This window comes from Nothoprocta perdicaria, unplaced genomic scaffold (assembly GCF_003342845.1).
Source record: "Nothoprocta perdicaria isolate Ctin4 unplaced genomic scaffold, notPer1 scaffold_200, whole genome shotgun sequence".
NCBI lineage: Eukaryota > Metazoa > Chordata > Aves > Tinamiformes > Tinamidae > Nothoprocta > Nothoprocta perdicaria.
In genome coordinates, this window is record NW_020455206.1 from 7,477 (window position 1) to 19,599 (window position 12,123).

General features: G+C 44.9%; 1 protein-coding gene across 1 annotated transcript in view; it reads left to right on the plus strand.

The window, feature by feature from the left end:
• The first annotated feature begins 7,868 nt into the window (after positions 1-7,868).
• Positions 7,869-12,123, plus strand: part of SHB (SH2 domain containing adaptor protein B) — a 64,280-nt gene continuing 60,025 nt past the window's right edge. The window contains exon 1 of the mRNA XM_026038094.1: positions 7,869-7,909. Coding sequence (XP_025893879.1) covers positions 7,869-7,909 — 41 coding nt within the window. The remainder of the gene's footprint in view (positions 7,910-12,123) is intronic.

Here is a 12,123-nt window from a genome sequence, read left to right on the forward strand (position 1 = left end):
GGAGCGAGTGCTGTGGGTGGTGGCAGCAGAGACCTGAGCAAGGCCTAGAGCCTCCTGTGGCCATGGGCCTCGGCCATGGAGAGAGGAAGGCACGATCAGAGCAGGAGGAGGGGTGCAGGGCCCTGCCAGCCATCCGCAGGGCAGCGCTCAGGGCTGCGATGCTGCCACACAGCATGGCAGGCAACTGCACCCGGGCAGCAGGGCTAGCCCCTCTCCTACACACAGGGCACAGAGGGGCCTGCCCTGCTGCAGCAGCAGCCCCTGCGGGCTGAGCTGCCTCTGGCTGCTGTGGCCTGTGGCCCTGAGCGGCACCTGGGCTCCCTGTGCTGCTCCCCCGGCTCCCTGGGGGCCCGAGCTCGGCTGCCCTGCCCTCGGTGGCCCTCCCCTCCTCCCTGCCGCGGCCCCTCCGGAAGGCCCCGCGGTGCCCACAGCCCCTGCGCTGGGCTCCACACTCTGGGGCCGTGGGCGGCAGAGCCCGCCAGGCACCCAGGCTGTGCGGCGCAGCCCTCAAAGGCGCACGAGGTGAGCTTAACTAGAAGGCTGTGCTGGGAGTCAGGATCCAAAGGCTTCCTGAGTTCTAGGGAGACAATATCTACCGTTGTCCCCGCCCCTATTGAGYCAGTCATGCCACCTACCCATCCCATCCTGCCAGGTTTGTTAAGCATTATTTTCCCTTGGGGAATCCATGCTGACTACTCTTGATGACCTTTGTGTCCTCTACATGCTTAGAGATGGCCACCAGCATGAATGACCTTTCCAGAGCTGCAGGTGAGGTGGAGAAAAAGAAAAGGAAAAAGAAGCAAAAAGAAGGAAAAGGAGATGGAGAAGGAAAGAAGAAAGCAAAGGAAAGAAAAGGAGAAGAAATGAAGAAAAAAAAAAGAAATAAAGGGACATAGATAATGGAAAGAATAAATATGGGGAAAAGACACAGACCAGAGTATAACATGAGGAATTTTATCATAATATCTGTACAAATTGCTGCTCAGAAACCCCCTGGATCAGTTTCATCCTGGCATCCAGCCTGAGGGGTGAAGATCAGGTTCACACAAAAAGCTTCTACATGCTGTAAAACCATTAGAAAATGGGACTGAAGATAATATGTAGTGCTTTCATAACTTTCCTAAAGAAAGTGGAGCTAAGGGAGAACACTCACAATCCCACCATTACACATGGCATATTGAAATATTTTGTATTTCAGACTGTGAGAATTGGTTGGTGTCCCAGTATGACTCCCAGACAGAAAAGGAGGATACAAACCAGTTTTTGTAAGGCTCCTTCTAACTCTCTGTGTAATCTGTTCCCATTTGGAGGCTAGGATGCATAAATCTGGGACCTGGCCCTTCCCTAATCTTCTGTAGTCAGCTATACGGTTACAACCTCTTCTGGAGTTCTCTATTTATGTCAAATGAGCTAGATGTCCCTCAGTCATCTGTGGAAACTGAATACCATGTGGACATATATTAGAGCTTGCTTTGTACTCCGACTCAGCCAGAAGGTACGTGCCTGTATTAGTACCATCCAATCATTAAGCAAAGGATAATCGGGACTAGATGATCTACAAAGGTCCATTCCAACCCAAATCAGTCTGTGATTTTTTTCTTACCTTTTCTTCCCCTTCCCCACCTATACAACCTATAGAAAAGTAATAGGTAAGAAGTTCCCAGAAAGTTTCTTGCGTGGTGGTATCTCCATCCACTGTAATTAAGACTATTCCTTTTCCAAAATTATTCTGGGGAGAATGAAAGAACTCTCACAATTCCAGCACTCCAGCTTCTGTGAGTTATGTAAGCTGGATGTGGTCTCTTGATGAGATCGACCAGCATACTAATGGTATTGATTTTTGGAAAATTCGGAAATTTGGAGGTGAGGAAATATAAATATAAATGTAAATGGGACATCCACCTTCAGTTCACTTTATTAAGGTGGCTTTAATAAAGGTAGAACTAGCTAAATTTTTGGCAGTTTTGTATCAATAATACAGAAAATTGTTTTTCCATAAATTCTAGTGTGCCTTAAATTCATTTTTTTCCCAATCATCCAGAAATACTATCATATTTTGTTTCTGGCGTGCATCTGCGCCTGTGCATTTCTACATATATATGCATGCATACACATATACTTACATTTACATATCTACAGATACATAAACACACATGTGTGCACGTTTATCGAGAGGTAAATGTATTCCATTGGTTCCATTTTAACATATTTTTAGCTGCAGCCATAAATTTCACAGGGAATTTTCATGTTTCAGAGGCATTTGTAATCATCTATTTATAATAATACCTATTGAGGTTCTTTTATAAATTGGCTTTTAATATTTAAACACAAACCATCCACCATCTTTGCTGTGTTAAGGCACAGGAGGATGAAATCCTGTATTCAGTTTTTCAGGTGACCTTTAGATCTTGTGATTATAATGCAAAAATTAGGCACATCCTTCTCATACCTCCTTTACCTTCTGCTTCTCAAAAGCTAACAAGATAAGTGCCAGTACAGATACAAGAATTTTTTATAACAGTAAGACACATAGAATCAGTTGCAGTAGCATTTGTTACCTGTATTTTATTGATAACACAATCAGTTCCCAGAAACAGTCGTGTTATTTAAACATACATTGCACATTTTGTGAGGTGTGTTTTCTACCAAATAACAGAGTAAATAAAGTTTGAAATATTAATGCCAACAGCATCTTTCTCCTTCAATATGTGCATTCAATGTCAGTGCAGAAAGCAAATATTTTCTAAAAATTAACAAATGTGTCTTTATATCACTATAGGTAAAGTAGGTTAATAGTCCTAATTTACAGGGGAGATGTTGAGGCACAGAGAAGCAAAGTGATTTTCTCAGAGTCACAGGGGTGGCAGTAGGCAAAGGCAGAAAAAAATGGCAGTTCTGCCACAGGCATTAACTCCAACCCTACTGCCTTAGCTTGGATTTCTACTCATGTTTGAGATACACAGTCCTTTCTACTATTATAGGGTGTTTGGCTCAATTTGATTCATGCTCTGCTTGGGACCAGGAGAAATGTAAACTGGCAGTCATGAGAGGAATACGGGCTTAAGCTTAAACATGGTCTTAGCTTGCCAGGCTCTATAGGCACAGCAGGTAAGCTGAGCTACAGCAAAACTGACCCAGCAAACTGGGTATGGTCCTGAATTCTGAGCTGGATTATCAAATGGATACTGTATGCTAAACTCATGAACCTACAGCTCCCAGGGAATTCTCTTTTTCATATGCCCCCTATGGATTCATACCAAAATAAGGTGTGACTAGGTCCTTTGCTTTGGTACCAGCCTTTTGTGGGGGTTTAAAATCTCTAGTACTCAAACTGATTTATGATTTTTTTTTTCTTTCTCCAGCAGATTTGCTCCTGGGATGACAGCTTCGGGTATCTCAGTGCTCTGAATCAAAGGAATATTTTCTGTCTCCATATATGCACAGCCTCTTGTTTGACAAGGGCCACATTTGCAGACTGAAATAGCTTTGTGATACCGCTTTTCATAACATAATGAAACCTCTGAATACAGCTAGTTGGAAAATTCCCAGAAAAAATTACTTTTGTCCTAGATAAGCCAGCATTTACACCTTTGGAGCAGAGATAATTAGCTTGTGTGGGGCTTTCTACAGTGAATCTAGGCGAACCAAATTAATCAGATTCTCTCCAGCAGCTGTGACTTCTCCTGGGTTTACCCAGAGCCTTTAGAGGAACTCAGCTTCACACTTAAAACAAGCCAGGCTTGGATATCACACACAATGAACTGAGTATACAAGATTCCTTTCTTCATCCATGCTATGCTGTTCCCTCCTGCTGCCCTTCTTCAAAAAGTAGCATGAGGGAATGCATAGCAAGTGAAAAGGGGTAGGGTAGGGGCAGTGCAACATGATCCTCACAAGTGATTTCTTTTGCAGCTGTTCTTTCCCTTTGGTCATTTGTGCTCATACTGGGTCCATCACCTTGACAGGACATAGTTTTCCCTGCATCAGAATCTCTAACTCCTTCCTGGGAGGCAATCTGCTCCATTTTTTTTTTCAAATAGAAAGAAGGTCTTTGTCATGAGAGCACATCTACTGCTAAGGTTTCTGAAGAGTATCTTGAGATGTTCTGAGAATTCTTCGTAGTTTTTCCAGCACCGTAGGTTAGATTTTCCTACTGCATACTTCAGCTTTTAGAACATTCGCAGTTGTTCATAGACTTGTTTAATGATTCTTTTACCTGTGGACAGATATAGTCACTTGCAACTCAAAGGTCAGGCATAGCACAAAAGAAAAGAAATAATATCTATGATTACTAGGTCATTCCTAGCTCCAAACACTTGGCATACAGTCTACATGGCAAATGTGGAGAAGCTAAGGGAACTACTTGTTCAGCATAGAGAGGAAAATATACTGTCTTACACAATCTAAAAAGGTAAGTCACAGGGGAGGAGACAGAGCAAATCCCTTCCTGAACAGGAAATACTTTTCAGAATGAAAAGAAAAGGAGCAATAAGTGTATGCTGCAATAGAAGATACTCCCAGTTGGTCACCAAGAAAAATATTTTACCTGAGAGAACAGTGTAGGTCTGGACAGAGCCCATTGAGTCGACGCCAGAATCAGGAGGAAAATTTCAGTCCATGAGAGAACAGAACCTGTCATAAGAAAGAATACTTTTGTTTCAAACCGCTCCCTGATTGTAGAATCTCTTGGATATCAGGGAGCACTTACTACATAAGTAAGTGCTCTCCAGCTGGCTGCTGCCCTGCACCAACACTCAACATGCCTTGTAATTTTGGCTGCAAGCTTTGGAGCATGACAGGTGGATTAAGTTAGAAGGTTCCTTGGCAGGGATTAAAACTGGAAATCAATGCAGTTCATCTATCAAGCCTCAATACTGCACCTGCAGGGAAATTCACCCACAACAGCAGGCTCTGCCARGGGCTCATCTATTCATGGACCAGCCATTGCTCAGAAAAGTGGCCTGCATAGGGAGTTCTCCTACAGTGTTAGAGACAGCCCTGTCTGAGAGGCACCCTTAAACTTACGCCTTAGAACTCTCAAAGCTTTGTCATGAATTGCTACGACATTCTAGTATGAAACCTTGGCAAATATGGAGAGTCTCCTCAGTCTGGGAGCTCTGAAAGGTCTTGTTTCAATGTAGCAGTGATCTCACTGGWTTACATATTTAGAAAAATTGAGATCCAACCTCACTGACTATCACAAATGAGTGAATAGCAAGAATTCTCATTCCCTAAAGGAGAACTCTAGGGAGGGTAAGTGGTAGAGATGGGAAAATGAAACTTTGAACAGTAACAGTCTTTCCTGGAAAAGGCTGAAGTGTGACAGAGGACAACAAGGGAGGTGGAAGAGGAAATTTATAAGCTGAGCTCACTGGAGAATATGCTCATGAAATTCTTGACTACATTCCTCTCATTCCTCCTTGTCACTAGCTCATATGGAACTACTGGCGATACTACAATATTGCTCTCTTCAGTTAATCATCTACCAGGATCTGCTCTTATTTCCTTGAATCATTGATACAACATGACTCGGGACTAACAGAGACTGAGGAATGAGGAAGAGAACAGCCAAGCCAGGCAACAGTACTCAACAGACACTGTGCAATTGCATAATGTACTTAGAGACACTGCTGATGGTGAGAAATTGTCCTCCCCTTCTACTGTGCTTTGAAGTTTGATTTCCAGAAGGAGGGGATCCTGCCCCTCTGCTCAGTTCGGATGAGGCCGCGCCTGGAGTATTGGGGGCAGTTCTGGGCTCCGCAGGACAAATGGGACATGGAGCTTCTAGAGGGGGTTCAGTGCAGAGTGACAAAGATGATTAAGGGACTGCAGCATCTGTTGTATGAAGAAAGACTAAGTGAGCAGGGCCCGTTTAGCTGGGAGAAGAGAAAGCCGAGAGGGGATCTGATCAATATGTATAAGCGTACATATACTTATATGATATATACATATATATTGATCAGATCCCCTCTCAACTTTCTCTTCTGAGGGGAGAATGTAGGGAGGAGGAGGCCAAACTCTTGTCAGTGGTGGTCATTGATAGGACAAGGGGCAATGKGTACAAGTTGAAACATAGGCAGTTCCATCTCCATGTGAGGAGGAACTTCTTCACTGTGAGGGTGGCAGAGCCCTGGAACAGGCTGCCCAGGGAGGCTGTGGAGTCTCCTGCTCTACCAGTCAGGCACAATCCAATAACATAATCCATCAGTAGCCCAGAAGAGCCATGCTCCCTCATTCCAAAAATAGTGACATTGTTCTGTAATATTTAAGAGATACCTGCCTTCCTGTTCTTCTGTGTTCTCCAGTTGCTTCATACCCCTCAGTGACCAWCTGACTATAGCATGCATTGCTCAACAAAGAGCTCATGTTTTCAACAAGGACATATTTTAAACTTCTTGATGAACCTGAACAATCTGCGAATGAGCTCTGGATTCCAAATTCTTCTCACCTCCCATTACTGGACTTTTAAGGTAAATTTGGTGCTAAATATCTTGGTGCTGTGTCAGAACATGTCAAAATACCACAAAATTGATTCCTACAGAAATGTGTGTCCAGCTGTAAGCATAGGTTTACTAGCTTCCTGCCTTCTCTCTTAGGCCTGTTCCATCWTAAGATGTCCCTTATGAACTACTATCCCATGAACAATTCCTTCAATGGATGAGAGAGGATTCCTGACCCCATATCTGCAAATCATGTTAATGAGCTGCTAATTTGCAGGGGCAGATTCTGTTTTAGCTGGAGTCACTGAAGACCTGCTGGAAAATCTCCTGTCCTTTTCCCTTTGAATATTAAGGGATTAGCCCCTACCCCTCTGCCTTTACTTCCTACAACATTAAAGACTAAGGATTACAGCAGTTTATCGAACTGAAGACATGAATAAAAAAAAAAAAAAAGTCTCATAGTACTGTGCTCATCTTCTAAGAGAGCAGAGACTTGACTAAAATGAAAATGAATACAAACTACAGAGAATCATGATAATAGGTCAGTAAAATGGGTCATCGCAAATGATGATGCCTGTGCCAGGACAAAGTTCATTATGGTGTTTCCGCTTACTGTGGGTCACCTGTCTGCTTGTGCAATACTGCAGCAGTGCACTAACAGCTATCAGCACTGACCATCAGACACCTCCCTAGCTGTTCAGGGATGTGGGGCTACGGTTCAGGTCGTGGTTTGACTGTCCAAGCATTCAGCCCCTGCAGAGCCAGGCATCTGGACTTGGAGGGGACGGTTCCAACAGTCGGTGGGAGCAGATTGTGCCTCTCCTTTTTTTCTTTTTTTTTTTCTTTTTTTTGTAGGGAGTCAGAGTTGATGAGGTTCACACAAGAATAGTGAAGAGGGAAAAAAAATACATTTTTTCTTGCCTTATTGTGGACTTTTATTACAAGTAGTAGGTAGAAACATTTTTAAATATCAAAATAAATCATAGCTGTGTAATCACAGAACTGAAGCCTGGAGGAAAACTGGCCAACTTTGCACCACTTTTGCTCAGCTCTTGTTTCTCTATGTACCATTGAAAAGACATACTGCCAAATGCAGGGAAGAGAACAAACTACAGTTTGTTCGCCCCAGAACTGTGTGAACAAAAATATTTTAATAGATCTGTGCAGGAAAACCAGTACACTAATAGGCAATACATGAGAGAATAATGACTAGGAAAGAAGAACTAGTGTATCAAGCAAAAATAAATTGTAAATTTTCCACMAAACATTCTGAGAAACCTGAACGACCTCTCTTTAGCACAAGACTGTTGAAGCTAGGAAGTTTTCCTCGGCATTCTGCACTGAGCAATCCTTGTCACGAGCACAAAGGACACAGCTGCAAGATGGTTTCCTCAACATTTTAACTACAAAAGTGTTCTAGTATAATCAATGTGGCAGCTTTGTATCACATCAGACTATGAGGGATTCTGGTAAGTCTTGTAAATGCTATGATGTGGAACAGCTGAAGTATATTTAAGTCACTTAATGTGAATACGCACAGAACCCCTGCATGATTGCAATAACCAGGTTTGGAAGGGCAAGCCATGCATCCCCACTCTTAGAGTTCCTTGCAAGTGTTAAAATAATGGACAAAAATAATCAGATGACAATATTTAGATTTGTTTTCAACAGCATTCTGATACAATTTCTCACATAAGACAATGAGGGAACTGAAGAACAAATTAAAATCTGTTTAAGATATCGGAAATGAAGAGAGGGAAGAAACTGCCATTTCTTAACTGAGAAAGAGGTTAGTAACAGCAKGTGGGAACCCCATGCCTGTGGGATTCATGCAAGGATTGCTGATGTTCACTAGTAGTTATCTGAGAGTCTGAATACTGACATACCAAATACTGTAAGAAAATATGCTGTTATATTTAGTCATGCATACACAAGAAGGAAAACAATCAGAGTTTTGGTAAGTCATGAGTCTTGGTCTGGAATCACTACCTAAGTAYGATGCAGTACAGACAGGAGAAATTGAAGTGCATTAGAGATGTCTGAAATATCTGGCATTAGTCACCAAGACAAAGTACAGCAGGAAAGAGAACATGTCTCTGTTTAGTGATAGCAGTTATTGACGTGCTGACTGCACTCGATTTCGTGCTCAGTGTGTAATACCACCAGGAGCTAAGCAGCATCAAAAATGTAGGACCAGCTTTGTTCTATAGAATGAGCATAAAGTTAGATATGGCAGTGCTGATGATTGCTCACTAATCCAGAAGGATATTTCCTTTGCTCCTTTTTCTAATTTAAATTAAAAGGTAGTCAAAATTTCCTGCAATATTTAACATTGCAATATCTGCCATATTTTGAGAGGAAAAAAATGCCACATAAGTTTCAGAGAAGTTGCCCCTTAGCTGCATTACTTAATTAAATGGATATGATTAGTACTTTGCTAACTTAATAGAAATTAATGAGTTGAGTGCAATAATAAACATATATCAAGTGGTAACTCTTCATTTGGTCTCATTTGAGATAAGAATCTCACATTCTCTAATTTGGAACACGTTACAAAGCCTACCGTGGTGCTTCTATAGAAAGCAATGCAGGGCCAGAAGCATGTGTCCAATTTATATAATAGCATTTTAGGATCTATTATTTCTCAAAGAAGTTTTAAGTCATCTGTTTCAGCACTCCCACTCCCTCCCCAACTGTTGCTCAAAACCATGTCAAAGCCCAACCATTAACTGGTAACTCCAGTCAGATCTCTGAAAAGATGAAGCCCTGTTCCTCAAAGGAGCCACATGGAGGTTAGTTAGGACAGGAATTAATCCTACAGGTGCAGACATAACCTCCAAGCTGGGAATGAAAAGTAGCCTCTGCACATCCATGACTGCTGTCTTCTTTACAAGTTTTTGCAAGCTCTGAGACTGTCAACTTCTGCAGTCAAAAACACATTCATTTATTTTTCTATGCCTGCCTTGCTGATTATCTGTGATTTTTCATGTTAGGTATTATACAGGGTTAGCTTTTCTTGGGGCTATCCAGTCTCTACACTCACACATCGCTGATATTTGATGAAAAGAGAACCTCTGAAATGCTAGATAGGCTTCCCTGCACTGGTAGTCCGTTCACCTGTTTGAGGCTGCCTTCCATTGCCAGGTAGAAAATGCAGTTCCTCATGTTTGCCAGGAGTGCGGCCGCAGGGCTGAGTTTGGGGCTGCTCACCCTTCTTGCCCCACCTCCTCCCCCAGGTTGGAGCCGCACTCCTGGTGGAAGAACAGGGCTAGGGAGCAGCTGCATTTCCGAAAACCAACATCCCTGAAATTTTAGAGGAATGCCATTCCATGAAGGTTCATTTATATAAAGAACACTCCTGGAAACAGCACGTCGGGAGTCTGGCAACCCCCTAGAAGACCGTGGTACCAGCCAGGTTAAAACCTGGCTATCTGGCAGCGAAGGTTTTAGGCTCTAATGTTGTTATGAGAACTAGGGGCAGACATGGTGAACAAACCAAACAGAGATGGATGAACAAGCAAATAACACTAAAAATATATTAAAAGAAAATCTAGTTGCCCGAATTAGCAAAGCAAGGATGTTGTTTTCCTTTCCACACCAAATGAGGGCAATGCTGCAGGCTCAGGAAAGAATTATAATTAAATTCTGTGCTTGTAACATGGGGAGAGGCAGCTGGCATACAGTTGTGCTTACAGGTTACTAAAGCCTGCAGAGAAGCTCACCTTGAGCAAGGCTCCTGATGATGGACAAAGTAAAGGCACTTGTTTGCAGTCTAAAGAGAAGTCCTACAGAGGATGCACACAACCAAGAGCGAGTTTAAAGTTGCCCATAAAACTAAGGAAAATCTAGTGCACTTTTAATTATTTTGCGGAGACAAAAAACTCCGTTCAGTCCTTGAAAATCATTTGGGGAAGGAGAATAAAATCAAAGTACTAAATGCTTCTATTGTTGGATTTCAGCAATGCAAAGGCAAGAGCAGAGCACTAGGCAGGTGATTTGTTTATTAGGGCTTCCCCTTGCCTCCCGCATTCTGAATATAAAATGAAAAGATTAAAGAGGACCGTCTGACAGATGATAAAAAGCAGCAGTGCAAAATGTGACAAATTCTGGTATTTTCACTTTGAAAATTGTAGAGCATTCTTACCCTGCATAGCAATGACCTTTTAGATCTCCAAAGTGGGATTACATCACAGTTTTTCTTTCAGGCCACCCTTCTGCTCAGGAAACATGTTCAGATCATCGCTGTTTGTATCAGGAACGTGTCCATGGCTTCCAATAGAATTGGGATGGTGTGTGCATGTGCAGAGTGTTGTCCTGTGTCTGCATGTATAGCACTTGATAAAGGGACAAGAAGTTGGTGCTTTGTATAAAAGTATAGACCTGAAAATCCTGTTCACARTTTGGAATGAACTGATGAAAAACATTAATTCCAACAGGACAACAAACAAACACAATAACTTCCTGTTGTTTTTGTTGGTATGTCTGAATTTTCACTAGTGGAGACCTCTCAGAGAGGTAAGTGCAAGACCTTCTGCATCCTCTGCAGGTCAGACAAATGATGAAAACCTGCTTTCTTGGACCAGCATGTGTAACTGAAGCAGCACCGGCCAAACTCTTTTCTGGATAGTCCTTTGGCCTGTTGATCTCCTTTGTTCTGGCAAGGCACAGTGAAGACACGGCCCTTGACCTCAGTCTCTCCCCAAAGCCAGGTCAAATCAGTGCTGGAAGCAGGGGTTAAAGTTTCAAGTGAGACCTTGAAAGAGACCTGGGCAGAAACCATTTGAGAGAGCCTGCTGTGCTGGACACTCATTCCTAGGCAGTTGGACAGAAACAAGCGCAGCACAGGGACACTCCGCAACTGGTCACGGCCAGGCCAGGACGGACAGTGCCTTGGCCGTGCCCGGCTCGTCAGCAGGCCCACACATCCTCCCCAGGCCTGCCTTAGCGCGGCCGGGCCTAGGAACGCGGGGGAAGTCGCGTCCTGGTGCGAAGGGGCTGCCCCGCGGCCGCCCTGCCCAGCGCCGTGGCGGGGACAGGCACTCCCAGCGGGGACACGATCCCAGTGGGGACACGATCCCGGCAGGGACTCGATCCCGGCGGGGACAGGCTCCTGGCGGGGACACGCTCCTGCGGGGACACGATCCCGCGGGGACACGTGCTACTGGCGGGGACACGCGCTCCTGGTGGGGACACGATGCCGGTGGGGACACGATCCCGGCGGGGACACGATCTCGGTGGGGACTCGATCCTGGTGGGGACACGATCCCGGCGGGGACACGATCCCGGCGGGGACTCGATCCCGGGCGGGGACATGATCCCGGCGGGGACTCGATCCCGGGCGGGGACTCGATCCCGGCGGGGCCACGATCTCGGTGGGGACACGCGCTCCCGGCGGGGACACGATCCCGGCGGGGACTCGATCCCGGGCGGGGACTCGATCCCGGCGGCGACTCGATCCCGGCGGGGCCACGCGCTCCCGGTGGGGACACGATCCCGGCGGGGACTCGATCCCGGCGGCGACTCGATCCCGGCGGCGACTCGATCCCGGCGGGGCCACGCGCTCCCGGTGGGGACACGATCCCGGCGGGGACACGATCCCGGCGGGGACTCGATCCCGGCGGCGACTCGACCCCGGCGGGGACTCGATCCCGGGCGGCCCCCCCGCGCGCCGCGCCGCCCCGCC